At 20.5% G+C, this 25249-nt stretch overlaps 3 protein-coding genes across 5 annotated transcripts; 1 reads left to right on the forward strand and 2 right to left on the reverse strand.

The window, feature by feature from the left end:
- Positions 1-5104: 5104 nt before the first annotated feature.
- Positions 5105-7451, reverse strand: LOC105361138 (uncharacterized). Its single transcript, XM_011498245.1, has 3 exons — positions 7028-7451; positions 5360-5702; positions 5105-5257 (listed from the first exon to the last, which is right to left on the reverse strand). Exons 2-3 carry the CDS (start codon positions 5540-5542, stop codon positions 5105-5107), a joined length of 336 nt encoding a protein of 111 aa, XP_011496547.1. The 5' UTR covers positions 5543-5702; positions 7028-7451.
- Positions 7452-15088: 7637 nt separating this feature from the next.
- Positions 15089-17311, reverse strand: LOC105361139 (uncharacterized). Its single transcript, XM_011498246.1, has 2 exons — positions 17092-17311; positions 15089-15606 (listed from the first exon to the last, which is right to left on the reverse strand). Exon 2 carries the CDS (start codon positions 15542-15544, stop codon positions 15089-15091), a length of 456 nt encoding a protein of 151 aa, XP_011496548.1. The 5' UTR covers positions 15545-15606; positions 17092-17311.
- A 5573-nt stretch (positions 17312-22884) lies between these two features.
- On the forward strand, positions 22885-25098 carry LOC105360947 (transmembrane protein 192). Of its 3 annotated transcripts, none has more exons than XM_011497986.1 (5): positions 22885-22982; positions 23356-23430; positions 23659-23799; positions 24090-24483; positions 24741-25098. In XM_011497986.1, exons 2-5 carry the CDS (start codon positions 23392-23394, stop codon positions 24977-24979), a joined length of 813 nt encoding a protein of 270 aa, XP_011496288.1. In that variant the 5' UTR covers positions 22885-22982; positions 23356-23391; the 3' UTR covers positions 24980-25098. The 3 variants fall into 3 exon arrangements, with proteins under 3 accessions (XP_011496288.1, XP_011496289.1, XP_011496290.1); XM_011497987.1 differs by lacking the exon at positions 22885-22982 and adding an exon at positions 23033-23099; XM_011497988.1 differs by lacking the exon at positions 22885-22982 and adding an exon at positions 23157-23167.
- Positions 25099-25249: the final 151 nt, after the last annotated feature.

Below are 25249 nucleotides of genomic sequence, written 5' to 3' on the forward strand. Positions count from 1 at the left end.
AAATGTATGAATACAAAAAATAAATAAAATAAATTAGAAAAAATATTTTATAATAAACAAATTCAGGTTATGTTTGAAAGAAAAAATGAATGTTCTATTGACATAATTACTAAAATAAAATATTCCATGATATATTTTACAATGTTTTACATATTTATTAAATGAAGTTCAATATTTTAGTATTAATTTAAATCTTAATTAATAAATTATATATGCTTTTTAATATATTTATGAAATGTGTTTAATTTTTTAATAATTAATATATTATCAACTTTATTAAAAATATAATGAAAATTAAATACGAAATTAATTTTATAAATAAAATTTACTGTTGGATACATACATGAATAACCAGATTTTATATTATATGTTAATTTAATTACTCTTAATTATTTTAAAATACAAGATTTTAAAAATTATACTTTAGTTCATAGCATTTTATTATTTTTCTTATATAGTTCACAGAAATAGGATTTCAATAGAAAGAATTTAAAATACAGTCAATCTAGTATATTCAACATATATATATATATATATATAACACATACATTTATAATGTATATATTTAACAGTAGTAATATTAAATTTAAATTTTATAATTTACACGCAATAACTGTATAGTCTTCCATATGTTTACGTATTTTTAAATGTTTTTTAAAAGAACTGTTTTATGAGGTGGTTGATGTCGCGATTTGACTTCGGTTAGTCAATCATCTAAAAGATCATCTTCGGGGTTTATCGTGCTATCAGAGTAATTTTCAGCATTTATTCGTCGCACAGTTTTAAATTGATCGGATGAAATTGAAAGCAGCTTTGGCAAATCCGTATAGCCAGGCTCATTACTATCTCTACGGCTTAAAGGAGTAGTCAAGGTTCGAAAGAGGTTCTTGACACTATATTCTTGAGAATTTGTATTATCTGATTTCTGTACAAATTTCCTGGTTGTTTCTAATAAAGATTTACTTTTGTCCCAGGATATTTCTGAAAAACAAAAGTATCGTTTAATATTCTATTTTTTCTATAAATTATGCAATAATTGCTTAAAGTATTAAAGATTTATTTTATAAATATTTGTTTATTAAATATTATTTTATATCTATTGTATTGAATTTAGAATTTAGGAAACTATTTTGATTTTATTTTACTAATAAAAAATATTTTCTTTTAAAAATTATTTTCTTGATATAGTATGTGATCTATTTAATTATCGTAAACTGAAATAGTATTTATGAAAGAAATAACAAATATTATTTTTCGTTATAAAATATTTATTTAATTGTGTTCCAACTATTATATTCCAATTATTTTTTATATATTATCGAAAATTAAAAAATTTCTAATTATAAATTACATTTTGTTTATAAAATATGTTTATTTATACATCAATGAATAAATTATGCCTTACACTTTAAAGATATTTAATTATAATGTAATTAGATCCATTACTACTTATTAGTACTTATTAATTCTTATTTATTATATTCATTCGGCATAATAGCTTATTTTTAAAAATATTTTAGATAAAATTTTAGCACAATCATAAATTTTAAATGAAATTCCAAAATAGTTTTTATTTAAATCGTGAAGCTAGCTTTGAAGTTATAATGTATTTATATAATTAGTTATTTAAATTATAAAAATTAAATATGTATTTTTTCTAAATAAATATTTTTATTATCAAAAAAAAAAATTCATCAATATTTATTTAATATAATTAGAAAACTTCTTATTATAATAGTATATAAATATTTCTCATACCTATCAAAGAATTTACCTTACAATGAATCTAGAATTGTCTTTATAATATTATTTTATAAACAAATAAAAGAAGAGTCCTTTATTTACATTATCTGTTTATATAGATATATTTCAGTATATTAAATATTTTATAAATTTATATGCATTTAAAATTCTAAAATTTGATTTCAACTTTAATAATGCAGGTACTTTAGTTTTTAAAATGTAAGAACTCATATGAAAAACGTATTTCTAATTTTTTATAACTTAGTAAAATAATTTAAATTGCAAAATAAATGAAATAGGTAAATAGTATATTGAGATTTTTCAATTCAAGTGTAAACTTATCAGCCTATGAATACAAAATCATTAAAAGTATTTTATAAAAATAGTTCGAATTGTAGTAAATATTTAGAAAAATATTAAATTTAGTATAGAATCAGGTACCTTCATTTTGATATCCCATTATTTGTTTCTTATTAATTAATCATTATGTATTAAAGACAATTATACCAAGAGAGGTAAAAGTATCAATGGCCATTCGAACTAGCTAGGTCTATGGTAACTAGAGTAAAACGTGCAATTTTCTACACTTGGCCGTTGTGATTTCTCTTTATAAGCGTGATTGCATCGTTTCTATGCAATTCACAGATGTAGTCGTAACATTAATAACGTTTATTGCCTGTATCATTCATATTCAAATTACACTTGCCTTACTTTTGATAGTGTGACATAGAATCAAATTATTAATGAAATATATAGAAGTTTTTACTGAACATATATATTATTGCAATTAAGATACATCATCTTTTCTTTTAAAAGATATCAGTCTTTTATATTATATATAACATAATATTATACCGATAATATATCATTTTTTCCCGATAATTAGCAGTATAAATACATAAAAATATTGTAGCCATATAAAAATTATTCATATTAGGGTGTGTTATAGCATTGAATGTAACCATCAACATTAATATTTCACATATTTCTTATAATATACTAAGTGTATTATTCTGACTTATTATTTACATTTTAGTATTGGATTTCGTAGATTATAATACTTTAAAAATAAGATTTAAACGTTTGTATTTAGAATGATTCTTAATTCTACATGAAAATACATTAAGAATGCGTGTGCGATAAAGGATTTCATGTGTAAGCATTCATTAAATTTATTAAAATATATAATTGAGAGTGAGTGAAAATATCAAAGATATATAAATAAAGATTTAATATATTTTGGATATTAAAGGATTAATTATTAATGAATTTTACGTTATTACCAATCCTTTATTTTACATTGATTGACTAATAGATACTAGTGGTTTATTCTATTGGATCTATTATAAATTGTGGTTAATAAATACTGTATAATATTCTTTAATTATATACCAAAAATATATAATATATATAATCACTAATACAACACTAATACTAATAAAACATATAGCAGACATTTGTTATATTATATATTGTGTATTAAATACATATAAATTAAGAAAGATATTTTTGTTGATATAAATATAATATAATTATTTTCTGTAATAATACATGTTATTAATTATTTTTTGTAAAAACTGATTAATAAATTTAATATGATTTTATGTTTTCTACAAATATAGTAATTATTTTTTAGTTTCATACGTATAATCATATTTATAACAAATTTATAAAATCAAATCAATTAAAAGTATTTTTCTGTACAACAAACAATAATTTATTTAATAAACCATTAATATAGTTAATATTATTTCATTATGTGTAATATAATATTTAATTTGAATATTGATTATTTTCTAAATTCAATTTTCAGAATCAAATTCAGAATCAAATAAATAAAAATATACAACCTTATAAAATATTATTTAAAACTTACTATAAAGACTATATTTATTTTATCATATCGTACAAACTCTTGTGTACTTGTAAAAATATGTCCTGAAAAGTTTTTTTTTCATTTATTATAAGAGAATATTATAGTTGATTTTGTTAAAAAAATATTATTTGTGTGTATATTTAAATATAGGATTAATGTTTGATTTTTAATTTCTTTTAAATAGAAGTGTTTGTATGTTTTTGTATATATACAAAATTAAGTAATGTTTAAACAATTCATAAATTAAATCTTTTTTTCACCAAGTAAATTTTTAATTCTAATTGTTTTTATAGACTTTAATTTTTTCAAATTACTAATAATAATATTAATTCTTTCTTTTTTTTACGTAGAAAAATTAATTTTGAAAATAAATATAAGAGGAGCTATTAAAATAGCATAAAAATGAATGTGATGAAAATCAATCATTTTACTTTTTAAAACAGTATTTTTATAATATATTTTATATTCAATAAAATTAGTAATAGAATTTTCTTTAAAACTAAATTTCGAACCTACCGCTCATTCTTTTTTATACTATCTTAAAAAATTACTACTTCTAATTTTTAAATATGTTCTAATAGATAGATTATATCAGTTATATATTTAATTATGTGGAATGAAATGTTTATGCGTTTGAATTAGTTAGTCTGTTCATACATTTTCATCACACATTATCACATATTTTACTTTTCAACTGTTTCATATAATTATTTTAACATTTATTTTATATTTTTTATATTTATCGAATATAGTTAAAAAATAAAAATACAAAAATATTTCAAGATTATACGCACACATTAAGATTAAATGTTTCGAAAATAAAGAATAAAATAAGTAAATGGAAAATTATTAAAAAAACTTTACTTTAGCGAATTCTATACTTTATCTATATCAGTAATATAAATATATTCTAATATAATTTAAATATTTTTGTAATATTAAAATGTAAAATTATGTTGTAGTTATTATTTCATAATCGTCACTAATTGTAATATTTTCAAATATTCGTACGCTTAAATTATTAATGAAGAAATATGAAAATATTGAAAAAGATCATAATTTAATTAAACATTATTTAATTAGAAGAATGGCTAACAATTTTTTAATATTTAGTTTATAGATCGATCGAAAATACTTTGGAAATTTGATATATAGTTTCAAACGTTATACTTGATTTATGCAGATGTGTTGCCCATCGTTAACTGTTGAATATCAATAACTGTTAAAATATTTTAAAAATATTTTTATTTATAATATAATATAGTAATATTATGAAAATTTTATTCTTAAAATTATATTCGAAAATTTTCATTAAACGTTGTTTATAAGCAAAATTCATTTACATATAATTAACCAAACATACCTAAAGAATTTGAGTATTAAAATTGACTGTCAATGGCTTAATATATGTTTATTATATATCCAAAGTAGGTTCGATCATTTCTCAGTACGTCAAAAAGAGTGATGTTTTTATATTGCAATATCTCATAAGACGGTCAAATATCCGAATTTACCGTGCAAACGGTTCGCGGTTGATGTCTTCGACTCGTCAGTCTCGGTTAGGCTTATGTCGGGGCAAACCATTTTCGCAGCGTTGCTGGCAATAGAGACATTAATCCGCTGTTTGGCAATGTAGTGCTGATTATCCGAAGGATCCCATATGTACATATAATAGAGCGATAAGACTATAGCTGCAAGGCTGACAGAGATGATGTAGGCGACTACAGTGAGAACACGTACGAGCTTTTGCTTGTGCTTGGGTTCGTATAGTTTGTCCTTGCTCTCCTCACCAGCGAACTTGACCTCGTTTGTGGGCTTCTCGTCACCATGGAGTGTACCCAGGGTGCGACTTATGCTTGCGATTACGTTGTGGGCACTCATCTTGCGCGGCAGCTGCATTGCTGGACTAATGTAACTGATCATAGTAGATCTTAAGATTTTTTAGCAGCAGCAGTCACATGCAAATATGTAGTATCTATATTATGGACTACATATTACGCATTTTTATTTGAGCGTTGTCGCGTGGATTCTGACTTTTTTTCTGATTTGATTTCGTTAATTTTCGTTTATTTAAATGTTAAGTCTGAAAGATGTATTTCCAAATTACAATGTAGATATCACAAATAATGCAAACATTTATTATTGAATTAAGTAATTTGAAATCAATATTTACAGTAGAAAAAATGAAATAAATTTAAACATATATTTTGATCTTCCTAAATTTGTAATTATTTCAAGTTATCTTTGTTATTAATTGTATCTATTTTATATATTATCTAATTTGTTTTGTATCTAAGTTGTTTCTTCTATAAAATTTAATTTGCTTTTGTGAATTATTGTTTTGAAAATACTTCTAAAGATATATTAAGTTGTGACTACGTTATTGAACAATTTTTTTTTTAATAAATGAGAATTTTAATAAAATTAATACATGTATGTACAGTAAATATTAGCAAATAATAGCTATTATTAAAAATTAAAATTTTTTGATATTTTTTTTCATTTATAATTTTCAATTGTATTTATGTTAAATTATGAATATTTAATAATATAAAATTGACTTTATATTTAATTTTGTGTTATTATAATTAACTATATTTTGTAAGTTCTTAAAAGATAATGATAAATTTAGCTCTTTACATTTATTCATAGTATATGAAAAGTTTTGAAGGGTAAATATATTTATATTATATTAAAAATGTTATAATACAAAGAATATAGAAACTTTAAGTATAATTTAAGAAATATTTCTATATCCATTTCATATTAAAAAATTTACTATAAAGTTGAATAGTTTTATTTATGAATATATAAATTTTATTATTTCTCTATAATTTATTGTTATTGAATAATTAAAATTTTATATTAAATAGCTTTCATGGTAGAATATTAACTTACAGAAAAGCATGAAATAATTTTTATCAAGTACGTTATCAATTTCTGTATCATTAAATCAAATCAATTGTATTAAAATATATTTAATATAAAATATTGTGATCAAATATAATAAAATCTTATGTATTTAGTGAATTTTAAATGGTAGCTTCTTATTTATTTAAGTTAATTTACTAGTATTTATTTTTTTTAACATTGTTAACATATATTTATCGTGATTAATAAATATATTTATCATTATTATTATTTTTAAAATATTTTCGGAAACTTATAAAGGAATTATAAGAAATTGATTCCAATAAATTTAGCACGAACCAATGTGTATATAAGGTGATTGGAACTACATCCAGTGAGTGTATTTTGATAGCATTATTAAGTGATGTTATCTTGTCTTAATTTATTCAAATGGAATTTATATATTTGAGCAAAATTTATTTAGCACATCCATAATTATCCAGGATTGCCCAATACGATCGGGCTTAATTTAGAATTCACACAACGACACTTTCTTACCTGTAATATAAAAAACCAACACCTTTAATGTTTTGTAGGCCTATCTATCACATTCACTTTTTCATTGCAGAAGGTAAAATAAGTAAAGATAATAATTCTAAGAAGAAAGAGTAGATGCGATGATCTGCAATTTGTGCCAGATTTCGTGATACATGCGTGACTAGAATTGCCCGCGATGGGCGCATGTTTCCAAAGCAATGCTCAATAAATTCTTGCTTCCCTTGATGGTCTAGATTTAAGTTAATTTTAAATAAGATGGAATACCAGTAATAATGTTTTTTTTGTCATCACACTGAGAAAGTTGTGTTACAATTGTTTGATGTACATATGCATTCACCAATAAAGAGTGAGGAAGATAGAAGCATGAATTGTAAATTCTAAAGAGAAAACGTACATATGTAAAAGAAGGAAAAAGTAAATGAGCAAATAAGTGCACGAGAGAGAGAGAGAGAGAGAGAGAGAGAGAGAGAGAGAGAGACAGAATCCGTATTCGTAGTTGCGCAGGATCCGTAAATTTTCAATATGGATATGAGCTAGAAATAAAATAAGCTTTTAAAGCTTAATCAACGCGGTATTTTTAAATTTAAAATAATTTTGTTATAAAAGTTTTCAATTGATTAAATTTTTGTTATTTACCAATAGTTTTTTATATATTTTATTTATTTTGAGTCTGATACAATGTAATCAATAATATTTACATAATAAATTTTTTTATTATGTACCATAATTATTTAATTTTATATTTATATTCGGTTTTTATAATTTTTATATATATCTTTACTTATGTATTAATAAAAATAATGTAAAAAGGAATGTAAAGGAATGCACTTAATATAATAAGGAATGTATACTATATATTATTTATTATTTTATATTTGTATCCACTATATATGCAATGTACGTTCATTATCAATAATGATAATACAAAAATATATATTATATTATTCTCTTAAAAACATTATAAAACATTTTTATAATTATATATAGATTTTATAGTTTTCAATATTTATTATGTATTAATTAAATATTTAGGTTAATTTATGTAATTTTCTTTATTTTTAATGAAATAATAATGAAATGAAATAATTAATCGACTTTTAATTCATAATCAATTTCACAAAAATATTGTGTTAAATTGTAATTATAATTACATTTTATTTAATCAATTTTTGCTTAAATAATAGTCTCTTTGTGCATCATTCATGATAGTGATTTAATAATAATTACTAATTTATTAATAATTTATATTTAATTACATTTATTATTTGTATATTATTATATAATTATATTATATATTATATATTTAATTATATGTAATATCATACATATAGTTGAAATTTTAATAATTGAAAGTTTTAATTTAATATCTTAAATATATTGAATTAAAATATTATTTTTATTGTAAAAAATCAATGTTTCATATGACCATTAATAAATAGAGTTAAACATAGAATGATTACTTTGTAGTTTAATTATTAATTATTATTACAGATTATTATAAATGCGAATATTCACGTAAACTTATATAAAAATTTGTTTCCATGAAATTGTTTTATATGAAATATTATATTATAAAAAATGAATGAGATATGAGAAGGGAATAAACAAATTTAGGTAAGGGTATATAAAAACACTAGTTTATTTTATTGGTTTGTAGAAAAATGATATCACCGGCTTTAATGGCGCTGGGGTTGTATGGACGAGAGGAATAATTCTTGACACATCCGAATGTTTATGGATTGCTTTCGAACCCAGTGCATGGGATCGATATACGTTAGGTTGATGTGAACAGTAATTCATGTAGGTTGTATATTTCAATGCGCAGCTCTCGAATATGTAGAGTTTCGTTTCGAAAACAACAATTAAATATTGGTACAAATATTTTCTTTTTAGTTTCTATAATTATATAGCCTTATAAAGAGAATTATAAGTGTATTATTGTATTTTATGATTAATATTTTTGCTATCTATTCATGTTAAATAAAAGGGTAGAATTTAGTTTTACTAGACAGCACTGCGATGATTATCTATCACATTTAGAAAATTTAAATATAAGAAAAATAATAATTATATGTACATTATAAATATAAATGTAATTAAATCAAATAATCAGCAAAGACTTTAAGATTAAGTTTATGTCAGAAAGATCTATTTTTAATATATATGGTTTTAGCTATTAACAAATATATCGACACAATGCAATGTCATTGCCAAATAGTAATTCAAATCAAATCATAATTAAGATTATTTAATAAATTTTATAGTAATTATTATATTTTTATTATATTGGTATAATTATTTATTTAATGTGTATGCATAAGATTTGGTAATTTAAGCTTTTTATTTCATATTAAAATTAAAGTAATATATATTCTTATTCATTAATGTTTATATTATGTATGTATAAATAAAATATTTAAATAATTCATTAAATCTTATGAAATTAAAATATATTCAATATATTCTCTCTATATTATATATATACTCTCTATATACTCTTATATATACTCTCTATAGTTCTCTCTCGCTCTCTCTCTCTCTCTCTATCTATATATATATATATATATATATATATATATATATGCGTGTGTGTACATATGTACCTACATATGCACATTTTATTTCTATACGTATGTCTAGTACTTTATTATTCTGCATCTAGAAACAGCGCTATCTGTAATTTAATTGAATACATCTTTTTTATTAATTACGATTTCTACATGCTTCATTCTGCAGTATCAATTACTAACCTTAATTAAAATATTTCTTTTATTATAAATAATATATATTATCAATTATTAGCAAACGAAGAATTTAAATATATATATAAACTTATAGATTCTCATCAGTAAATAATTATTTGTTCTATTAAAAAAATATTTACATTTTCATTACTTTAAATAGGATGTATGAATATTTTTCTTTACTTTCACTATATTTTTATAGCAATTATATTGGGGTAATTTAATGAATTTTATTTAAATTATAAATATTTATAAATGTAAGTTTTTCTATATAATGGGAATTATTTATACTGAATGTTTATAAAAATTATATTGAATTAGTACCCTATATTTAGACTATTAGCAAGTCATAATTTTAAATCGAGTTTGAATAGAAACAATAATTAAATTGTTCAAACAAATTGTACTATCTAATAATATTTATTTTTGTTACTTGAATAGAAAATAGCTGAAATTTTAAAAAATTCTCCGACATTGATTTAAAATAATTTTCAAACAATATTTTCAAGATATGCATGTTTCTTTATATATAAATATATTAAAATAAAATATAATTGAAATTGAAAGAAACTAATATAATATAGGAATTAAAATCTAATAAGCTGATTAAAATTTTTTAATTTTTAGGAATTTTTTAACATATTTTATAAATAAAAAAAATTTTAAATTCCAACTATTTTCTATTTTAATCATAATCTATTTTATGTAGTGAAATTTTATATTTTAAATCCTATAGAGTACTGATATGATTAATTTGAAGATTTCAAAATATAAATATTTTGTTCTTAATTTTTAAAATATTAATTAGTAATTAATAATAAATATTAATATTTTTAACTATATACAATATATTAATTTATGTTTTTAAATTGATTTGCTCTAGCTTTTACTTTTTGTATAATATAAAAACAAAGATTTTTCTGAAATATACATATTTTATAAGTTTCTACCATATTAATTTCTTTCTTATTTATTTATTTAATTTTTAATTTTCAAATTAATTCTGTTTAGCTTTTTGAAATATTTCTAATAAAATGTTATTTAATCTATAATTGTTTATTTTAAATAAAAATTATGTTTATTTGAAAATTTTTATGTATTTCTTATGTACTTATAATAATAGAAATAGACTTTCAATTAAAATATATTATTTTAAAAACATCAATTATTAAATTAACATTTTTTAAAAATTAAAAAATTTCGTAGAATTAGCCAAAAACTTAAGACGTTTTAAGCTTTTTACTTACATTTTTCAATACACAATTAATTAATTATATAAATAATCTATTTATTATTAAATATATTTTTCGTACATCGATATTGTGCCTAATATTTCTAAATACAATGCAAATAAAGTTTCTAAAATTTTTTGTACTAATGTTGTAAGTGCTGAGCTAAGACTCGGAAATAGGATTACTGCGCCCTTGTTTATGGAACGTTAGACTTTAACTTACACATATTGTTTTTCGAAATCAAACTTATCAAATAAGTTTGGAACGTAATTAATTTTATTAGATATAAGTTTCAATTTTTAATTTTTATTTCTCTTAATTTATGCAGCAATATACTATTTAAATGAAAAGTTAAATATGCATAATATGTGAGATTTTCGTTTGTAATAATTCTACAAATCGATAGTATTCGTAATATTTTTTACGAACTACAGCGTGAAAAAAAAACACGATCTTATTTATTTTATTAAAAATAAAATTTTTTTTATTTTATTAATTTTTATAATAGCATTATTTATTTTAGCTAGGCGCAATAGTCGCTGTAAATGATAAAAACTATCCTCATAGTATTTTTTTTTATTCTTCATCCTACAATTTTATTTAATTATGGATTAAATAATAATTTAAGTTTTTCTAAATTTATAATACGATATTATTATTAGATATTGAATTGTAAATCATCATTTTCAAATATTTTTAAATATTTAATTTTTTCGTCTGGCTATTTATAAAATTTTTATGAATGTAATTCGAATACCTTAATATAATTGTTTAGAAATTTAACGAATTTATATTTATAATACAAATATTTATTGCTGCATTTGTAGTAAATTTCTTTTAATTGATAAACGAATATAGTTAAAATAGAAATTTCAATGACATAAATAATTTAATAATAATGGCACCAAATAAATATAATAACAGTTTATTAACTAAGTTTACTTGATTGACACAAATATCCGTCAAAAGAATGTAATGAAATTTAAGGGCAAGTTTTGAAAAAGTGAGAATAGAAGACAGAATTGGGTGGCGTTAATACGTTTGAAATTATTTGTAATAGACTTAAGGACAAGTGTGCTTGATATATGACAAATATAGACGATGATTATATAACATTTCTGGGAGAAGCCCCGATTCGCGGTACTCGCTCGTTCACGACCCTGCCCCGTTTATTACGCGAATTCTCCGTCGTATAATTGGTCTACTATCAACCAGTTCCTCTACCATTTCTATGGCTTTGATTATTATCTTTCCAACCTTGTACATTCTCGATCATTCTATGCTCTCTGTTTCTTACTGCATGTTCTTTAGAATATTTTATTTTACTCTAATGGCGAATGGACGCTATTGCATAGTAACTAACAATTATTCAATAAACATTCATCGATCACTATTTATGGACATACAACCTGTTTGATCTATTTATTATTAGTATGCCAAAATTTAAATAATATTTTTTATACCAATAATAAAATACTATTAATCCATATACTTATTCACATTATTTTTAACATTTAAATTCTTATTTATAAATGATGTGATAAAAAACTTTTAAACTTCTATATTATTTGTTTATTTTACAATTTTGATTCAAATACACTTATAATAAAAAAAAACAACTTATAATGTTTTTCAAACTTTTTCTCAAGTATTTTAATATAATTCTTTCAATTGATTGGATTCAAAGTCAATTTCTATGATATTAAATACATAATTATTCTATTATACTACAATATTATTATAAATCATATGATGTGAAACTGTGGTACTGATTCCTTTGTTTTATTGTTTCTTAAACCTACATTTAAATATTTAAATATGAAATTAATTTAACCTCTTAAAATCATTTTACTATATAATCATTGTCTATACAATCATTTTATTACATCTTACACATTCTTGAAAGCTGCTTTTTTATGCCCAATTACATGTAAATATTTTCTTTTTGTGTTACTTTAATTTAGTAATTTTATATTTTTAGTGCAATTTATTAATGCACTCACGTTCTGTAATTCTTAATTTTTATAAACTAATAAATTTTAAAATGATAGTCAATCATTTTCTGTTTTTTTTTATAAATAATTTTCGATGTATGTAAGTTAATATTTTTATACGAATATCAATATTTCTGTTAATAATTATTAAAAATCATTGAATTAACCAAATTTTTAATTTCTTATTAACATTATTATTTTTTAATAAAAACAATAACATTAATTTTTATTAGAAATTTTGTTTGATATAAGTTTTAAAAAGAGTAGTATAATTATAATTTCAAGATATCAATTTCAGGATACATAAAATCAATTATTTAGAAATCAAATGTTATATCAATATTTCTTTACTATAAAGCATTTGTATTATTGATGTTTAATTTATTATTGTTTTTATTATAATATTTTTTTAACAAACAACGAGGAAGCAAAGTAAATAAAAATATATTTTAAATCCAACATATACGTTCTTCAAAACTAATAATATGTAGATAATTCAAATTTAAATAGTATCAATAAATAAAATTTGTTTATGAAATAATCATTTATTGGCAAATCGGATAGATTATAAATATATTATATTATAAATATGTGATTGATTTTGAAAAATTCCTCAATATTTTTTAAATCTCTAATATACGTTATGGTATTTATATTTTAAAAATATAAATATATACAATAATATACAAAAAATTTACAGACCTCTAATGTTTGAAGTAGTTGGTAACATTTTATTTGTGGATGAAGTTGTAATTAAATGAGTTGACCGTCTTCTCGATTCATTCTGCTTTATCGGCACTTCCAAGTGCTTCAATGCGAAGGGCGTCTGATGCTGCTTTTTTCCGGGATTCTTTGTTCTCCTCGTTGATGAAGCCATTGTCGAAGTTGATGTCGATATAGTGTTATTCGTCGACGATTTTTCAGTAGACATTTTCAAAATTTCCCCGATTTTAGATATCCCGAATAATGTATCATTGTTAAATACAGAATTCTCCTTATTATTGTGCAGTACGAACATAGTATTGTTGATTCTGATGAAAAAATAACAAGTTACTAACCTTCTATGCTCTTTAGTATTATAATATTAAAATTTTTTGCATAAATTTTACAACTACATATTTATGAAAACATTTTTAGCTATATATGTTTTCTAAAACTTTTTTAAATTCATTTTTGTCAAACTGGCAAATGTTTTTTTAATGTTTACGTATAAAATCATCTTTATCTTTCCATAGATACATTTTGAAAAAATTGAATATTTATATTGCAATATTAATAAAAATTAATAAAAATCGTATAAATAGTGTGTAGTATGAAATATTTATTTTTTATATAAGGAATTTTAATGTAAAATTTAGACAGTGCTTAAGTAAACATAATATAAATTTTATAAAATATTAATGAAACTGATTGTTGATATCACTTAATAAAATGTAAAGATAAACATAAAGTGTAACAATAAAATACAGTAATTCTAAAAAAATATTTTAACAAATTATTTGAAATATAAAGTAGTCTTACGAAATTGTAAACATGAAATTACGGACGAGTCATATATGATATGTCTAATAAATACGCATACATCAAAATGTTTCGAACCTACATATTTTAATGTGTAAGATTTTATTTGTTAAATTACTAACATTAATTTTTATTTAATAACTGTATTGATATTTTTTAAGAAATATGCAGAACGTAGAATATTTTACATCTTTTATTAATATGTTCTTAGATTAATTTAATAAATATATTAATAACAAATGACATTAATAATTATGTTGAATCATTACATTTGTAATAATTTAGAAAAATTGAACTTTCTTAATATAGCTTCAAATTTTGATATTGATCAAATATCAATCGTTTAAAATGATATACATACAAGAACATAAAATTTAAATATAAGTATGTGGAATATTTTATGTTTTTAAATTATGTATAATTTTAAATGGTTCAGAAATTAAATTTATGACCACTGTTATGTATTTAATTATGAATTACTGTTTTAATATGTAATGCTAAAAGAGTTCGGAAAGTTTCGTCTAAATTTTTTTTCCAATTATAATTATTTATTATATAAATTCTAATTACTTACATGTGGTCAGCTCCCTGTAGTGAAGATTCACTGTATTTGGCTTTCTCGAAGTTTGCTCTGAGTACGGCATTCACGTTTTTTATGATTTCCCGGCGCGTCTTGATTTTCTCATTGTCAAGTTGTGCACTAAATACATTGATTGTTGAATCATTTTCCGCAAGATTTGCCAGTCGTGATAATCTATTTGGAACAGCAGACGTTTCAACCAGGAAGTCTATTTCTCCATCCGACTGCACGCTCATCGCTTGGGCATGCATCATTCGGGGATTTGGGGGATGCCAAAGGAAAATGTAGTAGGCACTAAGAACGATTCCAACGAATGAAACAGAGAACATGTAAGCTGTCACGGTGATTATGCGAACGATCTTCTTGCGCTCGCGATTCTCATATAGAGCATCTTTTTTCTCTTTCTCAGTAGGATTGGCGCTTAACGTATCACCCCCGCTGCTCATTTTTGGAGATTATCAAGGCCTTGGATATTATTAGAAGATAGCTACTCTGATCAAGAGGTGATCTATATAATGAGTGATTTTTATGTTTGAAATGAAATATTAACATCTTAATTTTATTCTGAATCTACTTTTACTTAATATAAAGTATATAGTAGCGTTTAAAGTTTATTATTATTATTTTTTTTTGTTATAATAATTGTTATAATAATAATTGTTATTATTGTATACATCATTTAATTAAAGAGGATTGTTTTTTCTATAGTTATTTTTTATATGTGACTTTTCATTATTTTTAATTACTAATATATTATAATTTATTATATTATAATAATATATTATAATATATTATATATTATAATGATTAATAAAAATTGAACAAAGTAAAAATTAATTTTAACACTTACTTTATGTTCAATATCTAAACCACAAGAATTTTATATATGTTCTGAAAAATTAATGTAAAATAGTATTGCTAATTTAACTTTGTTGAATCAATATTAAAACATTTTATGATAAACCAATTATGCTTAACTAATATTTTAAGTATTTGAAAAATTAATATAATATTTTGTCTTTCATAATATATATATATATATATATATTGATAAATTTTTATCTCAATTTCTAAAATACTTATAATATAATATTAATAATCATAAACTATAGTAATTATTTATAAAATTTGTTACTTCGGTATTCTTATTAAAAATGCTTTTATTAAAACATCAATATACTGTAAAAATATTCTATCAAAAGCTTTTAAAATAATATATAAGGCAACAATTAACTATTTTATAATTGCTTAGTTGTATAAATAAATTAAAATTTTAAAAAATCCATAACTATAGCTATTTAAATATAAAAAAATAAGTGAATTATGTATTTATCAAATTAAATATTTTTTTTCCGTTAATTGAGGCAGATCAAAATATTCAATTATTTACAAAATCTATAATGAAATACGAAATAATGTATTTTATTAAATAGTTCTAATAAAAAATATATATTTTCGGTATAATTATATTAGTGTTTTAAACAATTGTGTTACAATATTAGTATATTTTCATATTCATAGACAAGGTTTGTTATCAAAATATTTATTCCATATGAAATTCAAAATCAGATCGAGTATATTTATTAAATGATTATAAAATAATGTTCACTCTATGTTTTTAGTTTAATAAAATTATAACTAAAAATATGTTCATGTATATTTTTTAAATATTAGTTGAATAAAAATATAACAAAATAATATACAATTTGTAACATATTCATATTTTTATGTATGTAAATAATGTGCACTTGCATATAAATTTTGAAAAATAAAAGGAATTTCATTTACTTTGAAATTATATAATTAATAAATTTTATTGTAAACATGCATTATATTTAGTTTTATTAAATTGTACATATATATGTACTGTTAATTGAGTATAAGTTGACAAATAAATTATGTTTGGAATTTAAACTACCAATGAAATATTTATTTGGAGTTTAATAAGAATATTTTTCAATACAAGTAAATGAAGTTAATAAAATCAACTAACCAAGAATATTAAAATTTTTAAGTTGTGTGGTACTACAAAGCGTATTACATCTTTTCAGCTTAAAACATCATTCATTGAGCTTACAGTTTTGCATCCGATTTATTTACTTATTCATTGTGCATCTTAATATTTTTAAATTCAATTATATTTTTCACCAATTTTCGACAATTTATAAAGTATTCGAATCCTATAATTGTACACATTCAAACATGAATTTATAACTGAACTTTTTAATGTAATTTTAATCGGCAACGTTGTTTAATATTGAAAGAATATAATAAATACTTCAGTATGATCACGAAATATCTACTGAATTCGAAATGATTAATATTAAAGCTAATTAGAAGTTTTATAATAAACAATTAAAGTTAGTTTGTTAAAAAAAAATTGAACGATTTATGTCCGGTAACTTGTCGCAGGTATGTACGACAACCCGATTACAACGTATGTCGAGCTTAAGGCACATGAGACTGCTTGCAAGCTCGAACTTGCTTCGGTGTTTCTCTATATATTTTCTCACGTACATAAATGCCTCGGTGCGCAGACGCTGTCGTCTTCCATTCTTTGCTCCTCTTCAACTTAAAATATAAATGTGTTAGTCGAAATTTCTTTATTTATAACATTGCATTTTTTAATGATTCATTGTTAGATGAAGTGTAAAAGTAAGTATATATAAATAAAGAAATTCATATATATAAATTAGTTAAATTTTATTATACAAATTGATTAATAGAGAAACATTTAAATGATAAATATTATAATTAATTTGAAATGTTAAATTAAATCTTTTAGTTGTAATATATACATATAATTTAGTTGCTGGTTGTATTTCATAGAACAGATTACATTTAAAAGATTTTGTTTATAATATAATTATTCGAATATATTAATACAGTAATACTTCATTTAAAACATTACTCCAAATATTTAATTAACAGATCATTTAATAATGTTTTTAATCAAATATATATGTTATAATAATTAATATTTGTACCAAATATGCAAAACGTAACGTAATAATATTTCTTATTTAAAGTTCAAAATAAGTAAAACAATACTTAAATTTAAAATTTGATTGAATTAACAAAACTTCAATATTTTTAGTAATAATAGAAATCAATTAGTTCAATATTTTTATCAATTTTTTAAATATATAGTTAAACTTTTTACGACATATTTTGTAATAAATACATGCGAATGTATTTTTGAAAATTTATTATTGAAAATTAATATTTAATTACAGTTTCTATTTTGTATTATAGTTTTTTAAAAATTCTATTTTATATTTAATTTTTTAGTATATTTAGAACAATTGTAATTACTACGGCACAATAAAAAGTAATAATTTATGTATTATTTATAAGTAAAATAAATTTTGTAGGAATATAAAATTTTTGTATTTCACATGTGTTGTAAAGAATGTAAATATTATAATAATTGAAATCAGTTACTAACAAATAAAAAAATTAATTAAATTAGAACTAATATTAATAAATTATTATAGTAAAAGAAAGATAATGCAATTGGTTTAATTTGGAGTAGAATTTCCTGAAGATTTAGAATTAAGGTTAATGTTAATTGTTACGAGAAATTTATTTATATTTTATAATAAGTAATTTATATAAGAATATATTTAAAGTTTATTTTGTCTTTATTAAACTTAGATATTATATTTGAAATTTTATATTATATATTTCACTTTCATAATTATAAAATACCTTATAATTTAATGAACGAATTTATATTAACATGTTTTAATATAGATGTTATAAAAATAATTTTTCATGTATAAAGCTATATAAATTATGAGTTTATTTTCCATACAAGATATAGATTTTATCAGAATATAATTTTTATTAAAAAGTATATAAAATATGATGAAATAAATAAGTAAATAACATTTTTTTATTTTCATTATAAAATAAAGCTTAAATTTTTTTATAGTAGTTTTTAAAATAAATTAATACTGAATTTAATGCAAAGATTTTAAAAATATATTGAATATTATTTTAAATATTTTTATATAAATTTTTATTTTTAGCGATCTATATAAGATCAACAATTGCATTTCAAGAAAAACATAAATTGTAATAAAATAATTAAAATAATATTTAAATTTTAAATCAGTATTATTTGAATACTGAATAAATGATTTTAAGTTTACAAACCATGAAAGGCAAGAGTTAGCACATGCATACTTGAAAATTAGATTGTACTAAATTACAATAAATGTTGGCATTCCAGCTATATTTCACTTATAAATAGTCATTAAAATTTCTCAAAAGATTTATAAGTATACTTAAAAATTAAATATCAACAAAAATGTTTTTAAATTTATATCCTTTGTATACATTATATAGAGAATTCATATTGTAAATATACTTTTTATTTTTATAATTTTCTGGATACAAAATTTCAAATAAATTAAAAATAATATCATGAAGATTAATATAAATATTTTTTTATATTTTAAGTAAGTAATAACTTAATCCTCTTGCAATTGCAGTTGTAAAACGATTACTAAACTTTTGAATGTTACTTCTCTATTCTTCTAATTTTATTTTCATTAAGTTAAACTGAAGATTTTAAGTTATTATAAACATGGTACTAATATATGATACTGATTATGATAAAACTGAGAAGAAAAAAAAATTTATTGAAAGAGTATGAACCAGTTAAAAAAGAAAGTATAGAGAGAAAAGAGACCTTCGACTGTAAATACATTTCGGCACTCCCTTTTTGAAAATGAGTAGAACAAATATTTTCTTACATTTTTTTTAACACATGATTCATTATGTTTCTAAGATACACATTTTAATAAATTTATTATATAAAGTTAAAAATATATACGTCTATATTACTCTGTACTATATATTACTATAGCGTATATTATGATAGATCTTTATCATTTATATTATTATAGATCGTTATCGCTTTAGTAAATAGATTTTCTCTATAGTTAAACATAATTAAGCAGTTACAGTTTTATTAAATATTATACAAATACATTTCTAATTTTTTCTGTTATTATTAGAAATTATACTTAAATATTAACTTCTGAAATTTTAAATTAGTGTAATTTGTTATGTTTCATATTTATTAATAGAAAAATAGTTTTAAAAATTTAATTTAACATTTTACATTGATTTTTATTCATATCGTCATTTAAAAATTAATATTAAAATAATGTATTGATTTGACATAATTATTATTGTATTAAATAATAAAACTGATATATGGAATGTAAATATTGATAATCTATTAAATAAATTATATAAAAATAAAGCTAATGTTATTAAAAAATTTCAATAAATTGTTTTTAGAAAATTATTACAGCTGTAAGTATGTCCAGTAATTAAGTAGATTAAGTTCTCAGAGATGATGATTCTTGAAAATTGATATTTAAATATATTCTATTTTATTTATTTTTATTTATTAAATAAAGTATGACCCTTCCCTTTCCTCTTACTCGATATCTATACACGTATATAACTACAGTCATATATGCATACATCCCTTGCATATGCATATAACTTATGTACACATCGTTGGTGTATACGAACGCTAATTCATATATAAATGTTTTATAATCATAAAATAATATAAATTCAGAATTTATTTAAAAATAAAATATTAATTAAATAAAGAAAGATAATTTAGGAAATAAAACGGTTTAATTATTTTATTTCTTATTAATAGAAATAATTCATTGATTTACAAAATTATATCTGTAGATTTTTAATGTACTACTTAGCTGTGATTGTATGATATAAATGCACTCATTAAAAAAGTATTTGTGAAAACTCAACGAAAATAAAAATTTTAATAAATGATTTATAATTATTTAAAATTATATTATATAATTTTAAGTCTTTTTTTTATTATTTACATAAATTAATAAAATTTCATATAAGAATTTTATTATCTATTAATAATGTGTTTTTCAACAAAAATTAATTTTGTATCCGTGATTACATAATTATTTAAACTATATTTTGATATTAAAAAGAAAATATGTTTCAGTGATTTAGTAAATTAAAATAAAAATTTTCAGTCAACACAGTATTTTTACTTAATAACTAAAATTTATAAAGATTCAATAAATGAATTTGTAGTTTAAAATTAAAAAAACTAATTTTAAACATAAGTTAAAAGGAAAAATCTATTGAATATTTTTACATACGCCTGTATCATCTTATTAAGCATGTAATAAATATTAAAGTTGATTTAAAAATACGTTAAAAAAAAAATTAAGATTGAAAACGATTTGTAATTTTATCCATTGAAATATTAATAGATTTTAGGTTGTTGATTGTATATTTATTGAACTATGTTTATATTTACTATAATTAATAGATACAAACATATTGTTCAATATTAATAGTTTGTTAAACACGACAGTGAAAATATTAAATTTGTTTTTATAAAATATTATCCTGAAAAATTTGAATATTATTTAATTAAATATAATACTTATAAATTTTATTATTTTAATATCTTATTAAATTTTACCTTATTTTGAAAAATATAATATCGATAAAACTATATATTATAGGATAATGTTATAAAATATATATTAAACTATATATTATTATATAATGAGGTATTCTTTAAAAAATATTGTTTTACAATCCACATATGCTGATAAATTGATTACAAATTAAAAAAATTTAAATTATGTTCATAAAGCTATTAATCCCATTTATTAAAAACGTATTTGTTACAATTTTCTTTTTAAAACTTGTTAAATTATACAAAGAAATCCAAATTAGTTTTATAAAATAATATGTATCAATGAAATTTACAATAAAAAAAGATTAATATTTCAAACGTATAATTAAATTAATATTATTGTAGAATTATTAAAAATTTGTTCAAGTTTAAAAAATTATTAAATATCGTATGGTTCGGTGCACACGTATTTTATACATCATTGAGATTCATTGATTGTCATTAATCGTATATGCGCAAGCATATGTGACAGAAAAACTTAAATTATGTTATTTTATTCAATTAAGTATAAAATATTTATTAAAATTTTATTCAATTAAGTATTGAATATATTTTTTAATTATTATCCATAAATTAACATTATTTATTAAATAAAGATGAATAATATTATGAGTAAATCAATTATTAGTAAAAACTTACGAACACCATAATATTTTATGATAGAGTATTAAAAATATAAAGTACAACTATTATATTATTAGGAAAACTATTTAAACATTAGAACCAAAACGTTTTATTGACATTATTGAAGATGTTCAAATTATGTGAACCAATGATTTTAAACTAAAATTATTGGTGCCTTTGCAACAAACATTTTTTTTATTATTCATTGATAAATATTATAGTGTGTTATATTGTCATGCGTTGCTTTATACTGACTAAATTAAATTTAATCGGTATAGATTTCTTAATGTAACTAATTAATTTTACATTTCAATAATTTTCTGATTTAAATAATACCGAATAAATTTGTTGATATCATTTAGTTGAAATGGATACAAATAAAGAAGAAACAAAAGATTTTTACAGCAAAACTATTAAAATTTATTATCAGTATCATAGTTGTTGCACCGTAATTTGATTGTAATTTCAAATCAATTGATTGTATTATGCATTTCTTAATTTTTAGTTTATACGGAATAGAATATAATGAAATAATTATATTCGATTTGTAACGCCCTCTATTAGATTTTTAGTTAGTCATTCATTATATTTTCTATTTTGATTTGATAATTTCCATATTCATAAATCACAGGTAGAAATTGTGGAACTTACTAATTAGATTTGTTATTCCAATAATTTTTTAATAACAGTAAAATGGATATTATTTATTTGTAAACGTTTTCACTTAACCAGAATCTGTCTCGTATTTTTTTTTAGTAAGCATATCATTTTAACTCGGAACATAGTTCTGGTTATAATTTTATGGAATTGGTGCAATTCATTTGGTTAGCTTTGTGTAATATTGTAAACTAACCTCTAATATTTCTATACACGTAAGTGAACTGAAGTAAATTTACAGAACATTATTATGCAATTGCAGTTTATTTATATTAACTATACAGTATGTATATTATCTGATAATACGTTAAAAACATTTTTCTTCTTTTCTGTTATTTTACCCTCTTTCTATGTAATATGGATTGTATAAAGAATTGACTATCATTTAAGTAACATAAAATGCTTTTAAATTTTAATAAATAAATGAAATGAAATGTATGAAAAAAATATGATTTTTTATATTTTTTATAGTTCCAGTTATAAGTTCTTACATTAATTGGGCCGGGAATGGTCAGTTTGACTCGTCACTTAAATACTTCTGGAAGTGTAAGTAACTTATTTAGTATTATTTATTATTGAAGTGTGTTTTGAACGAATTTGTTTTAAAATTTATTTTATAAAGTGTTTTTAATTTATATTTTTAAATCATATTTTTAAATATTAATAAACTGTCAATTATTTTGTATAATATAAGTCAAGTGCATTTTTTTTACTTTTAATAGTAATATTAAATTTTATTGGATTTTATTTATAAATTTATATCTAATTTTTTAGTTTCAAGGTGCTGTATTTTTTGATGCATCATTAAATATGGATGATGAAGAGTATCTTCAACCAGTTTTAATTTCTCATGAACAAGAAAGTTTTCAAAAATTAGATACAATTCATATTGTATTTGTACCCCTTATTTTTGGAGTAAGTAATAAAAATTTTATAACCAACAAAATAGTATGACAGAATTTATTTTCCAATTTTTTTTTTTTTTTAATTTAATGTATTAATGTTTATATACCTTACATTTGTATCTATTTATTAGAATAATTTGAAATATGTAATTTGATCAAACAAAAAATAATGTATGTTTTATATTACAAATATAATACAATTTGAAATAATTCATAAAAATGTTGTTTAAAATTATTATTTATTTTTCAATAATTAAAATTATAAATAATTATAATATTTAGTCATTTTTAATTTTACAGGTTGCTTTAGAGCTTACTGGCATAATATTAGTTTCCATTTGGCCAGGAGAACAAACGAAATGTAATATTTACTTTGTAATGCTTTATCTTCATTGTGCGTATTGGCTACTTATTATGATAGTAGATCATTTAATTAAAGCAAGACATCATACCCTCAGAATATGTGGTTATCTAGACTTTTATCAGTCAACTTATCAACATATTAGAACACCTTTTTTTATTGTATCTTTATGGAATACATGTTATTTATTATTATCAGTTATTCTGCATCATACCCATAAGAATAATTATGACAGCTATTGTCAAAGTTCTCAATTTATGCCTGTAAATTACGTGTTGGTATTAACAACTTTTGAATTAATGATAATTATACCAGTTTATATAAATTATATTAGTAAGTAATTCTAAATTTATTTTTCATATTGCTTTCTAAGATTGATAAAACCAATAATAATTTTATAAAATATTCGAAATATTATTTTGGATGTGAAAAATACCATAGTGGATAAAATACATTAAGTTATAAATATTTAATAATTAGACTGCGATTTTAAATATTATAATTTTTAATAATTATGAACGTTAATAAAATTATAAAAATTTAATTATATATTTAAATATTAATTAGTATAATTATTTGTCTATATTTAGAAAGAGTCATGAGATTTAATAGAACAAAGCCACCACCAGATGTTACTAGAGAGGAATGGGTAATGTCATTTACTCAAGATTCATATACTGGGGAAGTAGGATTTCATCAAAGAGGATTAAATTTAGCTGAGTTGCTTGAAAAACAAGCAGATTTAATCAGATATTTAAGAGACCATAATGTTAAATTAAGCCATAGAATGATGCTTCTGGCATCACAACGTAGAACTGTACAATCTTAAATTCTTCCTATTTAAAAAATTAATATACGATGAGTGAAATATGTGGATAATGAAAGTGATTACCATATGAACTTCTGATCAATTTGTATAATAATTGAGCTGTGAGACTAATTAGAATTAAAGAATTATTCTTTTTTATTGTTTGATAAAATATTAATTTTTATAAAGTGTATAAAAAATACATATTTTTATAAAATACAACGTAAAGTTTTTAAATTTTATTTTATAAAATATAATTAAAAGTATACGATTTTTTAATATTATTTTAGA

The sequence above is a fragment of the Ceratosolen solmsi genome, unplaced genomic scaffold, assembly GCF_000503995.2.
Source record: "Ceratosolen solmsi marchali unplaced genomic scaffold, CerSol_1.0 scaffold14, whole genome shotgun sequence".
Classification (NCBI taxonomy): domain Eukaryota; kingdom Metazoa; phylum Arthropoda; class Insecta; order Hymenoptera; family Agaonidae; genus Ceratosolen; species Ceratosolen solmsi.

What these genes read in the sequence shown, in the direction of transcription:
- LOC105361138 (XM_011498245.1), bottom strand. Translation starts at nt 5,542, where the DNA reads ATGATCAGTTACATTAGTCCAGCAATGCAGCTGCCGCGCAAGATGAGT. An exon ending in CCAAGCACAAGCAAAAGCTC is followed by an intron (nt 5,258 to 5,359) that starts GTACGTGTTCTC and finishes TCGGATAATCAG; the next exon opens with CACTACATTGCCAAACAGCG.
- LOC105361139 (XM_011498246.1), bottom strand. Translation starts at nt 15,544, where the DNA reads ATGAGCAGCGGGGGTGATACGTTAAGCGCCAATCCTACTGAGAAAGAG.
- LOC105360947 (XM_011497986.1), top strand. Translation starts at nt 23,392, where the DNA reads ATGGTCAGTTTGACTCGTCACTTAAATACTTCTGGAAGT. An exon ending in ACTTAAATACTTCTGGAAGT is followed by an intron (nt 23,431 to 23,658) that starts GTAAGTAACTTA and finishes CTAATTTTTTAG; the next exon opens with TTTCAAGGTGCTGTATTTTT. An exon ending in AGTTTATATAAATTATATTA is followed by an intron (nt 24,484 to 24,740) that starts GTAAGTAATTCT and finishes GTCTATATTTAG; the next exon opens with AAAGAGTCATGAGATTTAAT.